General features: G+C 36.2%; 1 protein-coding gene across 1 annotated transcript; it reads left to right on the top strand.

Moving 5' to 3' along the window:
- The first annotated feature begins 600 nt into the window (after nt 1-600).
- Nucleotides 601-1,154, top strand: LOC138349249 (uncharacterized). The gene is made up of 3 exons (XM_069299565.1): nt 601-710; nt 780-989; nt 1,106-1,154. Exons 1-3 carry the CDS (start codon nt 601-603, stop codon nt 1,152-1,154), a joined length of 369 nt encoding a protein of 122 aa, XP_069155666.1.
- The last annotated feature ends 17,980 nt before the right edge of the window (nt 1,155-19,134 follow it).

Consider the following 19,134-nt stretch of genomic DNA (forward strand, 5'->3'; position numbering starts at 1 on the left):
TGATAACGATTTCATTGAAGATTATGTGTCATTAGTCGCGGCTCTTGATCGAGGTAATGTTCGTTTCAAACCGAGGAAATATGAGTTAGACATGAAGAGTCGCGAGTCACCCCCCGCGAAACAATCTACAGAGGAGGCTCCAAAGCTAACACTAAAAGCTCTCCCACATCATCTCAGGTATGAATTCTTTGGAAATGGTGACACTTTACCGGCGAACATTATTGGGATCCCTCCTGGTATTTGTTCTCATAAATCCAAATCACGCCTGATCGAAAGCAAAGTATTGAGCACAAGAGACGCTTAAATCCACCTATGCAAGAGGTTGTGAAGAAGGAAATCATTAAATGGTTAGATGCCGTAGTGATCTATCTGATCGCCGATAGTAGTTGGGTATGCCCTCATAAGTGTGTACCTAAGAAAGGGGGAATGACTGTGGTCCCTAATGAGAAAAATGAACTTGTTCCAATTAGATTGGTTACTGCATGGATGGTGTGTATGGATTACCGTAAATTAAATGCATGGACCGAAAAACACAATTTTTCTTGTCATCTTCTGGTTGAAATAGAGCATACAACCATGTTGGCTACGAAGTAGTTTAAAATGGATTTGAACGAAGCTGCAGAACAACGATTAACTGTATTGAATGAACTCGACGAATTTCTCCTGAAATCTTATGAAAGCTCATCCCTCTACAAAGAAAAGATGAAAAAGTACCATGACCTAAAAATAGAAAAACGAGAGTATATGGTTGGGAATTTGGTGCTTTAATTCAATTCTAGGTTGCTCTTTTTTCCGAGAAAGCTCAAGTCCAAATGGACTGGCCCTTATTTGGTTACCCAACTATTCCCTCATGGAGCAGTTGAGTTGGAAAACAAGGAGGGTGTGCGGTTTAAGGTGAATGTATCACGGATAAAAATCAATTTCGGGCTTGCTGAATCAGCAAATGAAGTGATCGAGTCATACCATCTTGATGAAGTCTGTGTAATCAAGTATCTTCAGTCGTGCTGCGACGTTAAATCAAGCGCTTGCTGGGAGGCAACCCAATACGTATAGTTTTATTTCTAGTAATGGTACCATTTTCTACTAATGGGTTTTCAATTTGCAGGCACATCACCAAGAAATTCTGTAGAAAATCACTCTGCAGCAGTCACTGACGGATACATCGATGGAATATTAAGCACGCAACGAACCGTCGCATAAATCCGTCGTGACGGGTATGTCGCATGAATTCGTCGTGACAGGTATGTCTTTTATTTATTGTCGGGGACTCGTTGCGTTATTAACAAGCATACCCGACCCGTCTCGACTGGGGTATTTTAAAAATTATTATCATTTAAAAAACCCCGCCCCTTCATTTGAACGATTTATTTCCCTTTTTCTCCCAATACCTCCCTTTCAAACTTCCAATTTCCTACCTCTCTTTCAACTGATCACTTCCCCAAATCCCCAATTCTGGATATCTTCTTTCTACTGGTTGGATTGTGTTGCTGTGGTTCTGTTCTTTCTAAGGAAGTGCCTCCTTGCTTGTTTTTCTCCTCTTCTCAAGTATGTGTATCTTATCTCTACACATTTACATTGCATTTTTGTGTTAATTAGTATTAGCCTATTATTTTTTGGTGGGTGTTCATTCTTTGCTCAAATTTTATCAGACCTAGGTTGTGAATCCTCGAATTGCCTTGTTAACACTCGATAAATAGGTGATTTAGCATTGCTAGTTTGCTAGGTATTTGGGTTAGAAACATGTAGGTTAACACTAAGTATTCTATTTGAGTCACAAGTGATGATTGTGGCATCCTCAGTTACATCACTGAATGATAGAACGAGACCTCGATGACGAACCGTCGTTACCACGACGGACAGTCATAAGGTTCGTTCCAACACTCCACTTCATTTTCTCTAAGTGCCCACCAATGGACACATAAGACAGACCGTCGTTCCCACGACGGTCCGTCCTGCACATCCGTCATGGTTGTCAGAGACCCTTGTCCTAAGGGTCTCCAACTTTTTCTAAGTTTCCTCTGACATACATCTGCGACAGACCATCATACCCACGACGACTCGTCCTACATAACCGTCATTGTTGTTAGAGATCCTTGTTCGAAGGGTAGCAAATTTCTCTAAGTGTCAACCAAAAAACAAATATGATGGACCGTCGTTCCCACGATGGTCCGTCCTGCACAACCGTCATGGTTGTTAGAGACCCTTGTCCTAAGGATCTCCAACTTTTTCTAAGTTTCCTTTGACCGACACATGCGACGGATCATCACTAACACGACGGTTCATCCTGCACAACCGTCATGGTTGTCAGAGACACCTCTTCTAAAGGTCTCCATTCTTTTTCTAAGTTCCCTATGACGGAAATCGACAATGGACCATCATTGTTACGATGGTACGTCCTGCATATCCATCATAACTGTCAGAGACTTTTCTTCAGGGGTCTCCACATATGTATAGTTTATGTAAGACATGACGGACGCCATGACAGACCGTCGTACTCACGATGAGCCGTCACCTGGTCTGTCATGTTTTATAGTTATTACAGAAATGTCGTTATAGCTTTGCTCTTTTATTTATTTTCTGTCATTTTTGTTTGTCTCGTTTACTCCTTCTAGTACTAATATTAATTCTTTACAGGTACTATCTCTAATGGAACCAAAACAAAATCGAGTTTAAGAACGTGGGCGTTCAAAGACCATCGCCCCGTCAGCCCGACTGGTTATAGGATCTGATGATGAGCATGATCCCGAGTACATGCCCCCATGGTAAATTGTAAAGGATGGCCAAATCTTGGCTATGTTATCATGTTGATTTTCCGCCACTGCCTTTCCCCCACGGCTGCTGATAATATAGTCACATTGGATCACGGAGTTCTGATGGCGGCGATAATAGCCGGGTTTGAGGTGGATTTTGCTTGGCTTCTACAGGCGGTCATGAATGAGAGGGCTTTCAGGGTCGCAACTACTTACCCTTTTCCATGCATGATATTTTACCTACGCAGGTCCGCAGGTGTGCCCATCTGGCACATTGATCAACTCAAGACTCCGCTGGGCACTTTGATATAGGCCTATTCAGGGATGAGGCCAATGAGTTGTCTCCACAAAGAGGGCCCTGTCCAGAGTTGCGTCCACCAGGTGAAAATCTGGCTGATATAATAGCACATGCTCGAATGGCTATGCAGGCTGCTTCTGAAACCACTGACACTACCCCGATCGAGACTATCCCGGGTAGTAGCACTGGCCCTAGCTCCTTTCGCTCATCCCTTTTCCCTGCTCTTGTCCCGCTTGCTAGGGTCCAGAAACTAGAGGCTCAGATGGCCACACTTCTGCATCACATCCAACCTTGGATATAGAGGTCTATTGCTGAGGCGGATGAGCGCTTAGAGTGTAAAATTGTCCAGCACACAGAGCAGAAGATCGCTAAGGTTCATCAGCGCTTGGAAGCTTTTGAGTTGCGGGTGCAAGCCTGGCCAGCCCCTCAGGTAGACGTGTCGACCTCTCAGGCTGCGGTTGAGAGTCTGCGAGAGGATATTGATATGATCCTAGAGGCTAGGGTGCCTGAGTCTGAGGCCCCTTTTGCAGACCATGAGAGGACACAATGATGGCTGCCTTCTTCTCTATTTCTGAGATTCCACCACCTCCCCCTCGAGATCATGCCAAAAGGGCAAGGGTCGAGAGGAGGATGAGTCTACAACATGGAAGAAGGAGTTCCGTGAGATTTAGACTGCGAGGAGAGCCTCGCTTGCTGATGAGGAGGGGCGTCGGATCAGGGCTGTAGAATCAGCTTCTGGGGCATCTAGCTCCAGAGATGTGGCTGTTGATAGTGTTGTTATTAATGACGACACTATTCAGGGTGTCCAGACTACAGAGGTAGTGGGTTCCGAGGAACCAAACCCACCAGCTTGCTGATTGTTGGGTTGCTCACCAGGTTTGCTTCACCTACCACTCTCGTAATTCAGTTTTTAATGCATTGGGGACAATTGCATATCTTTTTGTTGGGGGTGGGGTAAATTGAAAGTGAGTTCTAGGTGAGGTTTGAGTATCCCAATTCACGATCCTTTTTTGGTGTTTTCTTGCCTGTGTTCTTTTTCTCCAAGGGACTGATTATTTTTATTGTTGAACTGGCATGGATATCTATATCTTGTGTACATAGTATAACTCTGAAGCATGATGTCTAAAACAAAAATGATATCCTGATGTAGTTAAAATGATGCATGACTAGGCATAGTAATTGATAAATGTGTGGCTCTAAGAATGACATAGAGATACACCACTGCATTACCCTTAGTCTAAAATTCAAACTACGTATCCGTTAATCTGGTAGAGTAATGAGATATCAAGTGAGTGTGAGGAAAATTTGAATAGTCCACTATTTGTACTGAGCTAGAATTTTCCTGGTTTGACCTCGTAAAAGTAAGCTATAATAGACAATTAGGAAATGATCATAGGCCCTTGCTCAATATAGCCAATTTTTAGCCTAAATAAATAAAAAAATGAATGAAATTAATCCCTCTTTGATACAAATGATTTGAGCTTAAACTAGACCTTTTTTTACACCCCAACTGATCTTTTCTTGGAATAATGTGTTGCCCCTGGTCTCTCCTTGGACATGTGCACCTCAGCTTATGCCAAAAGCATAAGCTTGGGGTGGCCAATTCAGTAAACAACATTTTCATGGTCTGACCCAACCTTGGGTATTGTGTACTTTGAATTATGGCAAAGCCATGAGTCACTCACACAAAAGAAGAAATATGGGAAAATAGCAAGGTAAAAGAATATGAGAAGTTGTGCGAAATAAAATGATAAAGAGTGGTATGTTTAGGCGATATGTCAAGGAGGGAATAAAGTCACTAAAGTATACCTAAATATACCCTACCTGTCCATGAGCCTATGTTACAAGCTAAGAAACTCCTATCATGATCCTAAGAGTTGTATAGCTAACTTAAAGCAGTGAAAATAAGGGCAAGCTCATGGCAATATGTATGAACTAGTTGTGAATTTTTTCTGAGAGTGAGTTGTTGAAAAGTAATCCTTATACTCAAACTGAAATCATTGTGTGAAAAATAAGGATGTTGTTTTTAAGTGAGGACACTAGTTGCAATACCAGAAATATTAGCACCTCAGTGATAAACTGAAAGAGGATAGGTGTTAGTGCGTGGTGATTCTGTGTCATGGTCTGATTCCACATAATTCAATCCTAATAGTGATAACATGCATAAATATGATGAGACTGATCGGGATTGATAGCCAAATGATTGCAAAAGCTAAAATATGGATACTATTGTATAATGATTTTGTAGTGAGTCATAGTGCGCCGCTTGAGGACAAACAACCAATTTAAATTGAGGGTGTTGATATACCGTGGTTTCATGATATTTTTAATGTTTTTTCCTTAAGTTTAGTGTGTGTCCAAAAGCCTTTTTGTATTGATTTTTATGTAAGTTTCTCTTTATTTGTAGGAAATCAGTCCAAAAATGAACAAGGAAGTTTTTGAGCAAGAAATGCCGAAAAGTTACCACCTACGGAGCTTATGATGGTCCATCGAGATTACGATGGTCCGTAGGTGGAAACGTAGTTAAGCTGCTGAAGGAAGATAGGAAAGACTGACCAAGTGTGGGATTACGGAAGTTCATGACAAAACGTCATAGCCACGAAGGTTCATCCTGCTGGTTCGTCGCAATGATCAGAGAGTAGTCCCTGCCGTTGAGGGTAATGAACACAGCATCAAAAGAATTTGTGAAGTATAGGATGACCGAGGCCATGACGGCCCATCGTGACCACGATGGTCCGTCACGAGGTACGTCGACCCAGCCGCATTTTAACATATTTTAAGTAATTAGAGTCCTTCTTTTATTAGGTTTTTGTTTTTTATAATTAGTTCAAAAAACCTCATTTTTGGGGTTAGACTTTTTGGTGTTAGACTCTATATTAGTAAACTCTTTAATATTAGAATTTTTGATTGTTACACTTTTTCTGGAATTGATTATTGGTGATATTGTTGATTAATCAAGTGAACTTCTGGATTTTATTCTTTCTCAACAAAGTAAGTGCATGAATTCTTATATTAAATATATGAATATTTTGATTATGACTATGGGTAAGTAAACTCCATAACTAGGGATGTGGGAACCATGGGTCAACAATGAGGTAAAATCTAACTAAAATAACAATTCCTAAATAGTGTCTTGCATGTGTTGATAATTCTTTTGTTTAGAAGTCTTTTTGACGGATGGCTAATGTTAGAACTCGCCTTAATGCTACTTATCAGACCAAGGAGGTAGATAATAGGAAAAGAATTATCAACATAGATTTAGTGTATACTATCTAATAGGGTAGTGTGGATTGGTACAATGTAATAACTTAGTCAAATATTGAATACAATGCTTAATTTGAGGTAAAGGTAAGGGTTAGTATAACAACACAGTTAGCTTGACCAAGGTACGGAGTAAAATTTTCTAGATGCCGGACCAAGGATTTAGAAATACATAACTTATCACTTTGCATGAAAGATACTAGGAAAGAATTGTTATAGTTAGAATTATCAAGTTAAGAATCTGTGGGGAAAACTTAAACCCTTGTTACTTTTATTAATTGATTAAACTCCAAGATTTGAATTTGTTATTTGTTTACTTTAATATAGTTAGTTCTTTTCATTCATTTAGAAATAAAAAACCCCTTTTATTGTCTATTGTTTTCTAAGGAAATAATTGACTAAATAATAGTAATAAAAGATTAAAGTTAAGTCTGAACTATTTTCCTCGTGGGAACGATTCCAACCTTATTAGTTGGGTTCTTTATTTGATACGACCGCTTTACTTCTTATTTGAGAAGAAAGTTTGAGCGTATCAACCCATATAGGGTTTGTGTGTAAAGTGTTCCAAGCGAATAACCCATTTGACGATTATTTGCCGTGTGTTGCTTGTGTTTTATGCCTTCACTATTGTGACGATATCTTCTCTTTTGTTAAAATTTTGTTAGTGAGGTGAGCTCGCGTGTGTGAAAGGTCGGGTGGGATAACCCTTACTTTTGTGAGTATTGTATCAATAATGTGACCTTTTCTTTAGAGAGACGACTCCCGAAAGCGATGTCCAATAACTAAACGAGGTCCTTTTTTGCGTCCCTATGGTCGAGAAAGCAATGGTTGCATAAGAAAACTTAGTCTTAGCTTTAACGAGAAGAGAGAGGGGTTTTGATAGAAAATTTTGGGGTTTTACCCTATTTTCCTGATTTTGAGTTTTGGAAAATCCTTCAAGGTTATTTCAAAGAGAGTTTTCATTGTGAACAATTTGGGTAAGTCTTTGTAACCCTAAAAATGCAATTCTTTTTTATTATTTGTGGATGTTAGTATCAAAACATGAAAGTTTTATTTGAAAATGACAATATTTAAAGAACTTGAGCTATAAAGTAAAATGGTGATTGTGAATTGATTTTACTCCATTTTCAAAATAGTTTTGACCAATGAATTTTAAATATATAGGGTACAGTTTTCAACTAAAGATTTTATATTCTAACTTTGTTTTTGAAATTGTGTATTTGAGTTGATTTGACTATGTGTTTCAAAATGTATAATAAAGGTGTTGCTATTTTTGGAATCTTATCATGATTAATTTCTTGATTAGATTTTCTAGCTTTGAACATTGTTCGGAAAGTAAAGGCTCAAGTCTTACACTAACTTTTGAAAAAATAGAGTCAAGTGATTTTCAAACCTTGTAAAACTAGTATAATCTTGTATTTCCCTTCATTGTATGTGTTGAGGAATAATGAGAATGAGGTTACATGTTCAATTGTTTTACTTGACTTATCTTAATGAGTAAAAGAAGGATAAATGGAAAAGGCAAAATGTTGATAGTTGTTGTTTGTGAATTGCCTATTTGTTTATATTTCTTGATTGAAGAAATTCTTTGATGCATCATTGTGGACTTAATTTTTCTTGAATATTATCTCTTTTTTATGGTGCAGAATTTTTTTCTTGAATATTATCTCTTTATTATAGTGCAGAATTTATTATTTGCATTGATTTCTATACATCATGATAAGACATGTGATGATTAAGTCGAAAGAAAATGTTTCCTACAAGTTCTATTATATAAAGTAAAGGGAATTGGTTTCGGCTAGTGATGATGTGTCAAAGAAAAAGGTTCAAGCAAGTGATACTATATAAAGATAATGTAAATGGTTCTTTCTTCTGATATTGTGCCGAAGGAAAATTGTTGGGCAAGTGAAAATATATAAATCGTAACAGAAATGGTTCCGGCTAGTGATATTGTGTCAAATGAAAATGGTTCTAGCAAATAATACTTTATAAAGCCTGTGTGAAATAGTTCCAACTAGTGATATTGTGCCGGTGGAAACTAGTTCCGACAAGGGTTTCTCTATTGGGATTTCATGAACTTGATACTTGTGATTGATCTACTAGATACTTGTTATCGATCTACTTGATACTTATGATTTTCATACTAATTAATACTTGTTGGTGGTTGAACTGTCATGATAGGAATATGATTGATAAGCCTTGGGAGTTCTGTAGTACTTGTAACCTAGCTTAGTTTTACTGTGTTTAAGAGGTTTCTTCCTAAGTACTCTGTTGTTTGGTACGCACTCCTTGCTTATACCAGTGTGATCTTTATTCTTCATCCTTACTTTGAGGCTTACAAAGGATTTGAGAGGTAGTTGTTTGTCATCCAAGCAGAACCTCTGTTTTCTTATTTTATGTTTTGTTCTATTCAAGACACAAAGACATTGATACTTGTATTATTTTTCAAATTTGTATTATTATACTAGTGGCTTTTATACATGACAATCATGTTTTTGGATATTTCTCAAGCATGATGGAAGTAGAGAAATACTTTCATTAGGTAACTAGTATTCATAAATATCTAATATGTCCCACATATGACAAATTAGAACCTTAAACATGATGGCAATAGTCTTTTCCATGTGATCAGCCAACAATTAATAGGCATGCTTTTCAAAGGTGCAAAAACACCATACAATAACAATACAATTAATTTCAGTTAATAATGATTTCTTCCCCTTCAAATTATCCCCAAGTTATTATATATATACAGAACGTTTAGTACAAAAAATTAAAAACTGTAATGGATAGAGAAAATATAACACAATCCTTAAATTTTTTTTATCCAAAGTAGAAAACACTAGTCCTTGGTGAACTCTTCATGCCTAAACGCTAATTTTCAACCCCTGCTATGTGATGAGAAAATACAAAAAAAATACCAGTAACACAAATACACAATAGTTAAGTGATTTTCTCGTTAATAAACAAATAATGAAAATGATAACATCCAAACGTTTAAGAAAAAAATAGTAGAATAAACAACACATATATAGAGAAGGAGTCAGTGGAAAATTTTAATCAAACATCATATGACGCCACTGCTACTTATTGTTATCTTAAAGTGAAAAATATTTAATTGAAGTTCTCTTTGACTGATTCTGTTATATTTTATCATATCTATGCTCTTGAAATTTTGTCTCGGACAAGCCAATGAAGTTTGTGTCCGGAGATGGTGCTTATTAAATAAAGGAAGTAAAAACTTGTGTTTTTAATGTTGTACTAGAAGCAAAGCAGTTCATTGCTGTTAACAGCCCTACTATTGAAGAGAAAATGGTAACAACCATGTTGCATTTTCCTAGCGTATGTTCGACTATTAAGGAGTGCAGAAGGTTAAATTTGATTAAACTAAAGAAAAAAGAAGAGAGGAGGAGAAAAAAGGATCAATTGGAAGAAATGCCAAGTTATGAGTTGGAGGGGCTTTTTAACAAGAAGGAATGGTTCCACTTCGGAAAACTTCTCAAGTGGTTCTTTACATAACAGATGAAACATATAATAAAGTGGCTAAAATATAAAGAACATTTATAATTGATGGAAAGAGTCAGAGTTCGATGATATTTAATGAAGCATGAATTGACAACTATGGAAATTTCATTTCAAGGCATGATCTTATGCAAACAATCACAATTATTACGCAGGGACATGTTAGTGGGATAAGGAAGTGTTATTTGTAGTTTTTATGATTTGGTCTGTGGACTTAGGCTAAGGGATAAGGAAGTGTTATGTGTAGTTTTTATTATTTGATAAACCTAGAGACCTTATGGAGGGTGGTGGTTTAAGGGGCAACCTGCGTATTGCTTAGTCAAATTCTATGTTGTCTAGCGGTGATAGCTTAGTAGGCTGTGTTATATCCGCTTAGGCTCTTCAAGTAATAGGTAGATTTCTTGATCGTGAGATTAAGAACTTTTTCTAACAATGAATGTAACCGGGTTTCACTTTTGCTTGAGAAGATTAGTGAAAACGGTTGAAAAACCTGTCCGATAGGTCATGATTTACTCCCTTGAGCCAAGAGGTTTCCACGTAAATTGCTTGTTGTGTTCTTCTCATTATATATTCTTCGTTCGTATTTCAGTGTGTCAAGGAACGTTGTCCTTTAAATGATAGTGAACGCATATATTCTATCAATTGGCAACAGAGCGGATTCTCTCTAACTTGTTAACACCAAGAGAGTGGTTCTTTCGTAAAAATGGCTGCTCCATTTAACCTAGAAGAAGGACAATCTTCAACAAGACCACCACGGTTTAATGGAAAGTTCTATAGCTGGTAGAAGACAAGAATGCATGACTATGTAATGTTTAAAGATAGCGAGCTTTGGGATATAGTATTGGATGGACCCTTTGTTCTGACCATTTAATTGAAGGATGGTGAAACAACTAAAATTGTTCCAAAGACTTGCCAACTGTACAAAGAAGTAGACCAAAAGAAGATCGAGAGGGGATACAAGGCTAAGAATTTATTGTTATATGGCATAGGTGTTGAATAATAGATTCGGAGCTCTTCATGTGAATCAGCAAAGGAGATCTAGAATTTTCTAAGGATTGCTCATGAGGGTATCGAGCAGGTGAAGTAATCAAATGTAGACATGTTGATGACCCAATATGAACACTTCAAGATGAAGGGGGAGGTAACTATTAATGATATGTATACGAAATTCTCATCCATAACAAACGAGCTGCGAAACATTGGAGAACCCATCAACAGCAGCAAGTAGGATTGGAAGGTTCTTCGAATTCTTCCAATGTAATGGGAAAGTAAGGTGGATGCTATCACTGAAGCTAAGGATGTGAAGGTTCTTACAATGGATGCACTCATTGGGAATATAAAGACTCTTGAGATGAAAAAAATAAGACATCTCAAAGAAGGAAGCTAAGAAAGACTAGTCTTTAGTCCTCAAAATCACAACAGGGGATGCCTTTAGCGAAGAAGATGATGACCTATCTCACAAACAGATTTCATAATATTATAAGAAAGCATGGAGGGTTTAGAAAAGAAGGAAATCCTCCTCATGTTGCTACTGCTAGTGATCATTTCCACAAGTACAGAAAAGTAGGGCACTTCATAAGAGACTACCCGATGCTCAACGGTGAAAACAAAGAGTATCATAGACCTTGAGGTGAAAGGAAAAAAAGAAGGGACCTGGTACCTAATAAAAATGCAAGGAAATATGCAACTGACTCATAGTGTCCTAACGACGCATCCATGGTTGTTATTCAAGATGAGGCTAACATATTGAATGACATGTTTTCCCTCATAGAAAAATCAAATGATGAAGATGAGGTAACTCTTCTAAACATTAACCGAAACTTGAATACTCTTTTTGTTAGAAGATTGAAAAAACTAGACAATATTTTGATTGACTCTGTTATAGAATTAACAACTGAAAATGATTCTATGAACTGTAGCCTTGATGGTCTAAATGAAGAAAATAGAGCGATAGTAGTTCAGATGTCTGTTCTTTAGGAACAAATGATGGTTCTAAAATTTGAAAATTGGAACTTAAATAGAACCTAGATTTAATGATTGAGAAATCCAAAAAAGTAAAGGGGAAGTCACTGGTCTGCAGGTAGATTACAAAGAAACCTAACACAATTGAGACAAGACTCGCCTTAGCCTTGGAAAAAATGACAATATGGAGAGGGACCTGATACTTATTAAGGAAAAACTTCAAATTTTCGTTAAATAGACCATCTCCACCAAACTGCTCTCTAACATTACCAGTCAAAGCAACTATAATAGAAAGAGGTTAGGTAGTCTGAACATTACTCCATTTTACAACCCCGGCAATAAATATTTTTCTATTTTAGACGATTTATTCTGCCTTAATTGTGATCAAAATGGTCATCTAAAAAGGGAGTGTCCTGCAAGGAAATCTTCACAAGAAATTTTTTTTGTCTACTCTAAGCATAGGTACTATTGGAAAAAAGCCTAGACGGGAAACTAATTGAAAGAGAGAACCTTCTCCAATTCGGAAGGCCTCAAACTTGAAGTAGAAAAATCTGCCACATTAGGCAACAACTTTGTCAGCTTATTGTGGAACTCAAATTGAAGTGGGTTCTCAAGTCTATTCAGTAATGTTATTTGCAGGTGAGTGAAGGAAGTTGTAAGACCCTGAAAATGACGTAGATGAAGTTAGATACTAACATGGTTATAATGATGGTCTAAGGTCCTAAAAGGGTTTATAATGTTGATATGAGGCAGTGTCTAACAGTTTAGGTGCATTGGAAGTCAAACGTCAAGGGACGACCAAGATGTTCGTCAACTAAGTTACCTAGATGCCTCATATGTTGTTTTAGGTGTTTTGGTGTGATGCATGAGGTTATAAGGTCCTTAAATGAGTTAGTATAGTGTATATAGGCAGTGTGTCAAGTTTTGTGTAGTTTGGAGGTCAAATATCTAAGAACATCCATGACATTCGAAAGGTTTGCCTTGAAACGAACTTGCGTGTATATTATGTATATTTCGTCAAGTTTTACGTGTTCGTTTTGGATGATATATATTTTTTTGGTACTAAACTTGTATAAAACATATTTGGGTTGGAAAATTCAGGGTATGAATCCACATAGGACCTTCAAAAAAACCTAATGAAGGGCCCTAACTTGGAGCTAAACACTGCCAGGCATTGGCAATCGAATGATCCATACAATGGCCAGTCGACAAGGCGATGGACCATCGATAGGTGGCGTCAGTGGAGACACTTGGCCTTCAGGTTGAGGAATTGCAGGAGAAACCAATGAGACCCCATCGACGGTGCATGGGTTACACCACGGACCGTCGATGTTGGGCGTCGATGGTTCTATGACTTTCACGCTAGTTTTCTATTAAGGCTTGGGTTTTTTAGGAATTAACCCAACTCGTATAAAATATAAGGATGGTTGTTTTGAGTGTTTATTGGTATTTTAATAGTAAATAACTCATTAAACTCTCATTTAAACCCTACTACCTAAATCAAAACGCATTCCCTCTAAAACTTTCTTCAAAAACCTCCATAAGAGTTCTAGGTGAAGACGGAGCTTGATGATGATTCTTCAATGGATTTTCTTAATCAATTATAATTGGGTTCTCCTAATAAGATATGTGAGTTCTTCATCTAAGGCTTTCTATCACTTTAGATCCAATTTCAAATATGATTTTAAAAGATTTCAAAAAGATGAAAAGTCCAATTTCTACTCTATATCTTGGGTTCTTGCATGAAAGATTTTCAAATGTTAAGATATGATATTATTGATGTATAATTGATGTTTTCCAATGAAATTATCCATGAACCTTTTAAATTCACAAATCTCTCAGTTTGACTAAAATATGGGTTATGTCATCATGCTTTGATATTGATTTTCATGTGTAGATAATTATGAGCTTTTGATTCATGTAAAGATTTTGATTAATTGGTTTATAGGTTGTTTCAATTTGATCAATTGGGTATTGTATATTCTTAGATGTATTGAATATTAAGCTTATTGAATTGATATTGACTTAAGGATTATAAATTCTAATGTAGTTTTCTATGGGCTATTGATTGATGTGATAATTGTAGTAAATTAACATATATGATTTATTAGATTGATGAGATGTAGTGAGTTTACCTAGTTTCACTAAGAATTGTTATGATTGCATTGAATTATTCGTTATGGCCATGGGTAAGAGCCTTATGGTATAGAATTGGATGATTTAGCTTTGAATGAAAGTGGTAGCTGGAGTGGTGGGTATGCTTCCCTTATTCCCTTTATTTCATGTTTATTAGACTTCAATTATGTTGTGATTGGTACGGTCCATTTATGGTGGCTGTGCTATATGAATTGATGTGTCCTTGTCGGCGTTATTTTATAAAATATGATGATCATTACCTTGTCAGAACTATTTGAAGTATTATGCTGATTTGTGTAGTAGTTTATCTATCTATATGTGAAGTAATTTGAAAGTAGGTGGTATTTCTATTTATGTTAGGAAATCATGTAGACTATGACTATATGCTTGTATGTGTAGTCTTGGGGCTGATGCATGGTTGTTCCTACTTGACTATATAAGTCTATGATTGTTAAATTGATGATGATATGGTAGTGTATAGGATGACTTAAGGATGATATTGGTTATATCTATGTAACTTAAGAATGACATGTAATATGTGTTAAAGTGAAGTATGTTGTGTCTTGTCGTGGTTTACTTGTGTCCCTTACTTGATGAATGTATGAATATGAATATGAGATGTCTTGACTTAGTATGATAAATCCTCTTAGTCTTGTATGTATAAATGACATGTGACCTTGAATGATCTTAAGAGGGTCTTTTATCTGAAACATTAAACCTCGCGGTAAGGTTATAAATGTTGAAGTAGAAAGTCGTAATGATATCCTTCAAGTAAAAGAATGATAGACTTAAGGTTGATTGGTTTGAACGACATCATATCAAACTTTAGGAAAGTCATGATGATCTTCTTAGTCACCATTGTAAGGTATCCTTTAGAGTACCTCTTTGGTAGGGTATATGTGATTGGCTTTATGAACTTTATATTGAACCCATCGATATAAATTAATCTATGAGAAGAAAAGCTAGCACCGAGTGAGTATGATAAGGTAAGTAGTTCTTGTTAAAGAATCAGACTATATTACAAAGCATACCCCCTTCATATTCCTTAACCATGTGCCTTCATGGGATGTGTCTAAGTTCTACCATTGACAAGTAGAATACCCTCATTGGAGTAGGTCATAACACCAAATTCCATGCTTTGCAACCATGGTCTATGGCGGTTATTGACTATTTTCATCATATGAGATACTTACTATCATTAGAAAAGTTCTATGAAGTTTAGGTTTTTGGTATGAGACGCTATCTAGACATTGCACAATATCCTTTGAAGGCGTTACCTAGAGTCCCTAGGTCTTGTCCAAGACCGTTGCTTGAATGTTCTTATGTGATGAATGAGTCTTACATGAACTAATGAATGTAATGAGTTAAGTTAAGAAAGTATGTTAAATGAATAGGTACTTATCTAGAGTAGCTAAGGGATGTTTAGTTAAGGTGTGAAGAGGTCATATGAATGGTCCTTTCTTATTTTACCTAGATAAGTCTTAAGAATGACTCTAGTTAGGGAAGATGGTTTTGCATATGGACATTATCCAAACTTGGGTATTCTTAAAGATTACTTAGGTATCTTGAAAATGTCAAACATGGACATTATCTTCTTGATATATTTAAGTAAGTCTTTTTATAACCTTTATAGGGGAGAATGTCATGTTATATGTATGCTAATGTATTAAGTGAGAATGATTCAATCTTAGGTAGTCTATAGGATCTCTTAAGTGTATATGTTAGGGATTGTATGGTTCGCCTCACAACTCACTCAAGTTAACCTTAGAATCACCTTTTGTAGGAGGATCTCATGTTTATGTGCTTGATGTGTTGTAAATGTATGTACCTCATTATAGGTGTTCTTGAGTATCATTTAGTTGTGCCTTGAAAGGATGTATGAGTGATCTATTTTTGTCATACATAAGTGAGTCTTAGGATAGCTTTTAGTGAGGGAATTATATGCTAAAAGGGTGTGCAAAGTGATGCTAAGGAACTTTATTATAACAGTGAAGAGGTTCACTGTACAGTGAAGTAAGCTCACCGTAATATTTTCCTAAAAATGTGACTATTTTCTTAAATGATTCCTTATGTGTTTCTAAGATTTTAAATGTTATTCATATGATTATAGTATGATATTGTTATATAAATTCATAAAAAGTATGATATTTACTAAATTTACCTTTATCATGGTTTTTGCATGGCTTCCATACTTAGTGCATCTAATGTGCTAACCCCTTCTTTACCCTTTTTGTATAATGTGTAAGGAATTAGAAGTCTTGATGTGCCATGGAGGATGGATAGTTTTCTAAGGGTTAAAGATGATGTATTGGTGTATCCTCATCGATTCGAGGACAATATCAACACGTGCTCCTTTATGTCTTAGTCTTTATTTTATAGTCTTGTATAGAATTAGTCCCAAGTATTATATACTCTAATGTTTTGATGGTTCAAGTAGATATTTTAATGTTTTAATGTTTTAAATGAAAGTCTTCCACTTGTGTGATGAATATGGAAAGTGTTCTTCATGTGTGACGAATGTTTTATTTTCTTTACTCATTTTAGTATGTTTATTATGCAATGAATGGTACGAGTGGCTTTGATGAAACTTCTTGAAGTCTCATTTGCCGTGTGGTGACACAAGGACGCTCTAACTTTTAGGGTGTACTTGTGGGTCGTGACAAGCTTGGTATCAGAGCATAAGGTTAGGGAGTGTCTTATTTGTCTCATGAACCACATCTAGTAGAGTCTTATTTATAATGTGAAGCGCGCCACTTTATAAATAGTAGGCTATTGGGTGGTAGGAAAAGTTTCACTTCTTCATTCATCTAATCGTTCCTAAGAGCTTTGTATTTGGTGTACTTCCCTTGTTTCCTTTATGTGTTGGTCCCTTGAGGGTGACATTATAAAGTTGGGTTGAGAGAGAGAAAATATGAGATATGACTTGTTAGATGAGGTGTGAAAGATGGTGTTTTTGACCCTAAAATGGTTTAGTTTACCTTTTAAAGGGTAGCTAAGTTGGAAAGAATGGTAAGGTATATTGTTAGAAATGTGAAGGAGTTGTTGTTGAGATAGTTTCAAGTTGTTTAAGACCCCAACCATAGAAAAGAAGGTGATGAGATTTGAAAGAGTAAAGGTGAGATCCACTAGTAAGGGGGATGTAGTGGATAAATGATGAGTCCTTTGAGAGTCTTTAGTCTTTATGAGGTAGACCTTGGTTAGAAAGTGTTAATAAGTTTTGAGGTGCTTTGATTGAGTTCGTTATAGTGGATGTTATGTTGACGTTAAAATGGGTTTCTCGTTAGTGGGGGAGTATGGTGAAGAGTATTGTTGTTGGGAGTGAGGTAGCCTTAACTTTTCTTTATGTTTTCTCTCAAGCCTAAAACAAAGAGTTCTTAGTAACTTGATTTTGTAGTGGTATTTTGTGACAAATGATTTCCAAACATTCTCCTTATGATATGCCTGTTTTCATCGAAGTTTTGTTGAATGAGAAATGAGTTTTCATGCATCATATTTTCCTTATGATTCATGTGCATCTAATGAAGGTTGCCAAGTGTTTCATATAGCTGAATAGTGAGAATGTATAAATTGTTATATGAGATTGATTTGTTTAGCATTTATAAGGAATTTCTAAGTGTTGCATTGTCAGATTGTAAAACATTTTCACTTTAAGGTTCCCATGGATTTCTTCTCAGTGTAAGATTTTGCAAAAATTAACAAATTTAGGATTTGGTTAAAAATTATTGTAATGTGGTTATAATTGATGTATATGATCATGATATTGAATATAAAATGAGTTTTTTTCTATTTGAAATGAAGCATGTAAGTTTTGTAGCGTGATACGTTGTAGAATGTTTTGTAGTTTCTTGTTGTGTTGTGATTCTCTAGGTTATGTGAAATTGATGTTATGCTAGATGTTTGTATTGTATGACATGTTTGGTATGTTAATGATTTGCTAATTGAGTCTCTACACTTGAAAGTGTTCGGAGAATGACAAGTGTCATTCGAGGAGGAATTTGTCCAAGTGGGGGAGATGTAAGACCTAAAAATGACTTTGGTGAAGATAGAGCCTAACATGGTTGTAATGATGGTCTAAGGTCTTAAATTTTTTTATAATTTTGGTTTGAGGAAGTTTCTATGATTTTAAGTTCATTGGATGTCTAACGTCAAGGGATGACTAAGACGTTCGACGACTAAGTCCCTTAGGTGCCTCATATGTGTTTTTATGTGATTATGTATGATTAATGAGGTTATAAGGTCCTTAAATGATTTATTATAGTGTATATTTACAATGTCTCAAGTTTCGTGAAGTTTGGAGGTCAAACGTCCAAGAACGTCCGTGACATTTGAAAGGTTTGACTTGAAACAACCTTGCGTGTCTATGTATGTTTCATCGAGGTTTACATGTTCGTTTTGGATGAAATTGATGTGGTAGTTCCTAAACTCATATACTAACATATTTGCATTGGAAACGTTTGGGTACGACTCCACATAAGACCCTCAAGGGTCCTTAAAAGAGGACCCCAACTTGGAGCTCAATAATGCCAGGCAGTGGCAACCGACTGACCCAAACCACAAAAAGTCGACAAGGCGACGGCTTGTTGATGGATGGCGTCTATGGAGCCACTTGGATTTACGGTTGAGGAGTTGCAACAGAAACCAATGAGAACCCATCGACGGGGCTTAAGTGAGACCACAGACTGTTGATGCTGGCATTGATGGTATTGTGACTTTCCTACCAGTTTTCTGTTAAGGCTTGGGTTTTTGGATAATTCACCCCATGTCTTATAAAATAGGAGGACGATTGTTTCTAGTTTTTATCGGTATTTTAAGATTATATGTCATTAAAATAACATTTAAACTCTAACACATAAATAAAAACACATTCCCTCCCAATGTGTCTTCAAAAACCTCCATGGAGTTGCTTCTTTAATTATAATTGGGTTCTTCTAATAAGGTATGATATTTATTCATATAAGTCTTTCTATCACCTCAGAGACAATTTCAATGATGATTTTCAAAGATTTCAAAAAGATGAAAAGTCCAATTTCTTCTCTAAGTCTTGGGTTCTTGCAATAAAGGTTTTCAAATGTTAAGATATGATATTATTGATGTATAATTAATGTTTTCTAATGAAGTTATCCATGAACTCTTGACCTTCACAAATCTCTCAATTCTACTAAAATATGGGTCATGTGATCATGATTTAATATTGATGAATTCATG

Source organism: Solanum lycopersicum, chromosome 6 (assembly GCF_036512215.1).
Source record: "Solanum lycopersicum chromosome 6, SLM_r2.1".
Taxonomy (NCBI): Eukaryota; Viridiplantae; Streptophyta; class Magnoliopsida; order Solanales; family Solanaceae; genus Solanum; species Solanum lycopersicum.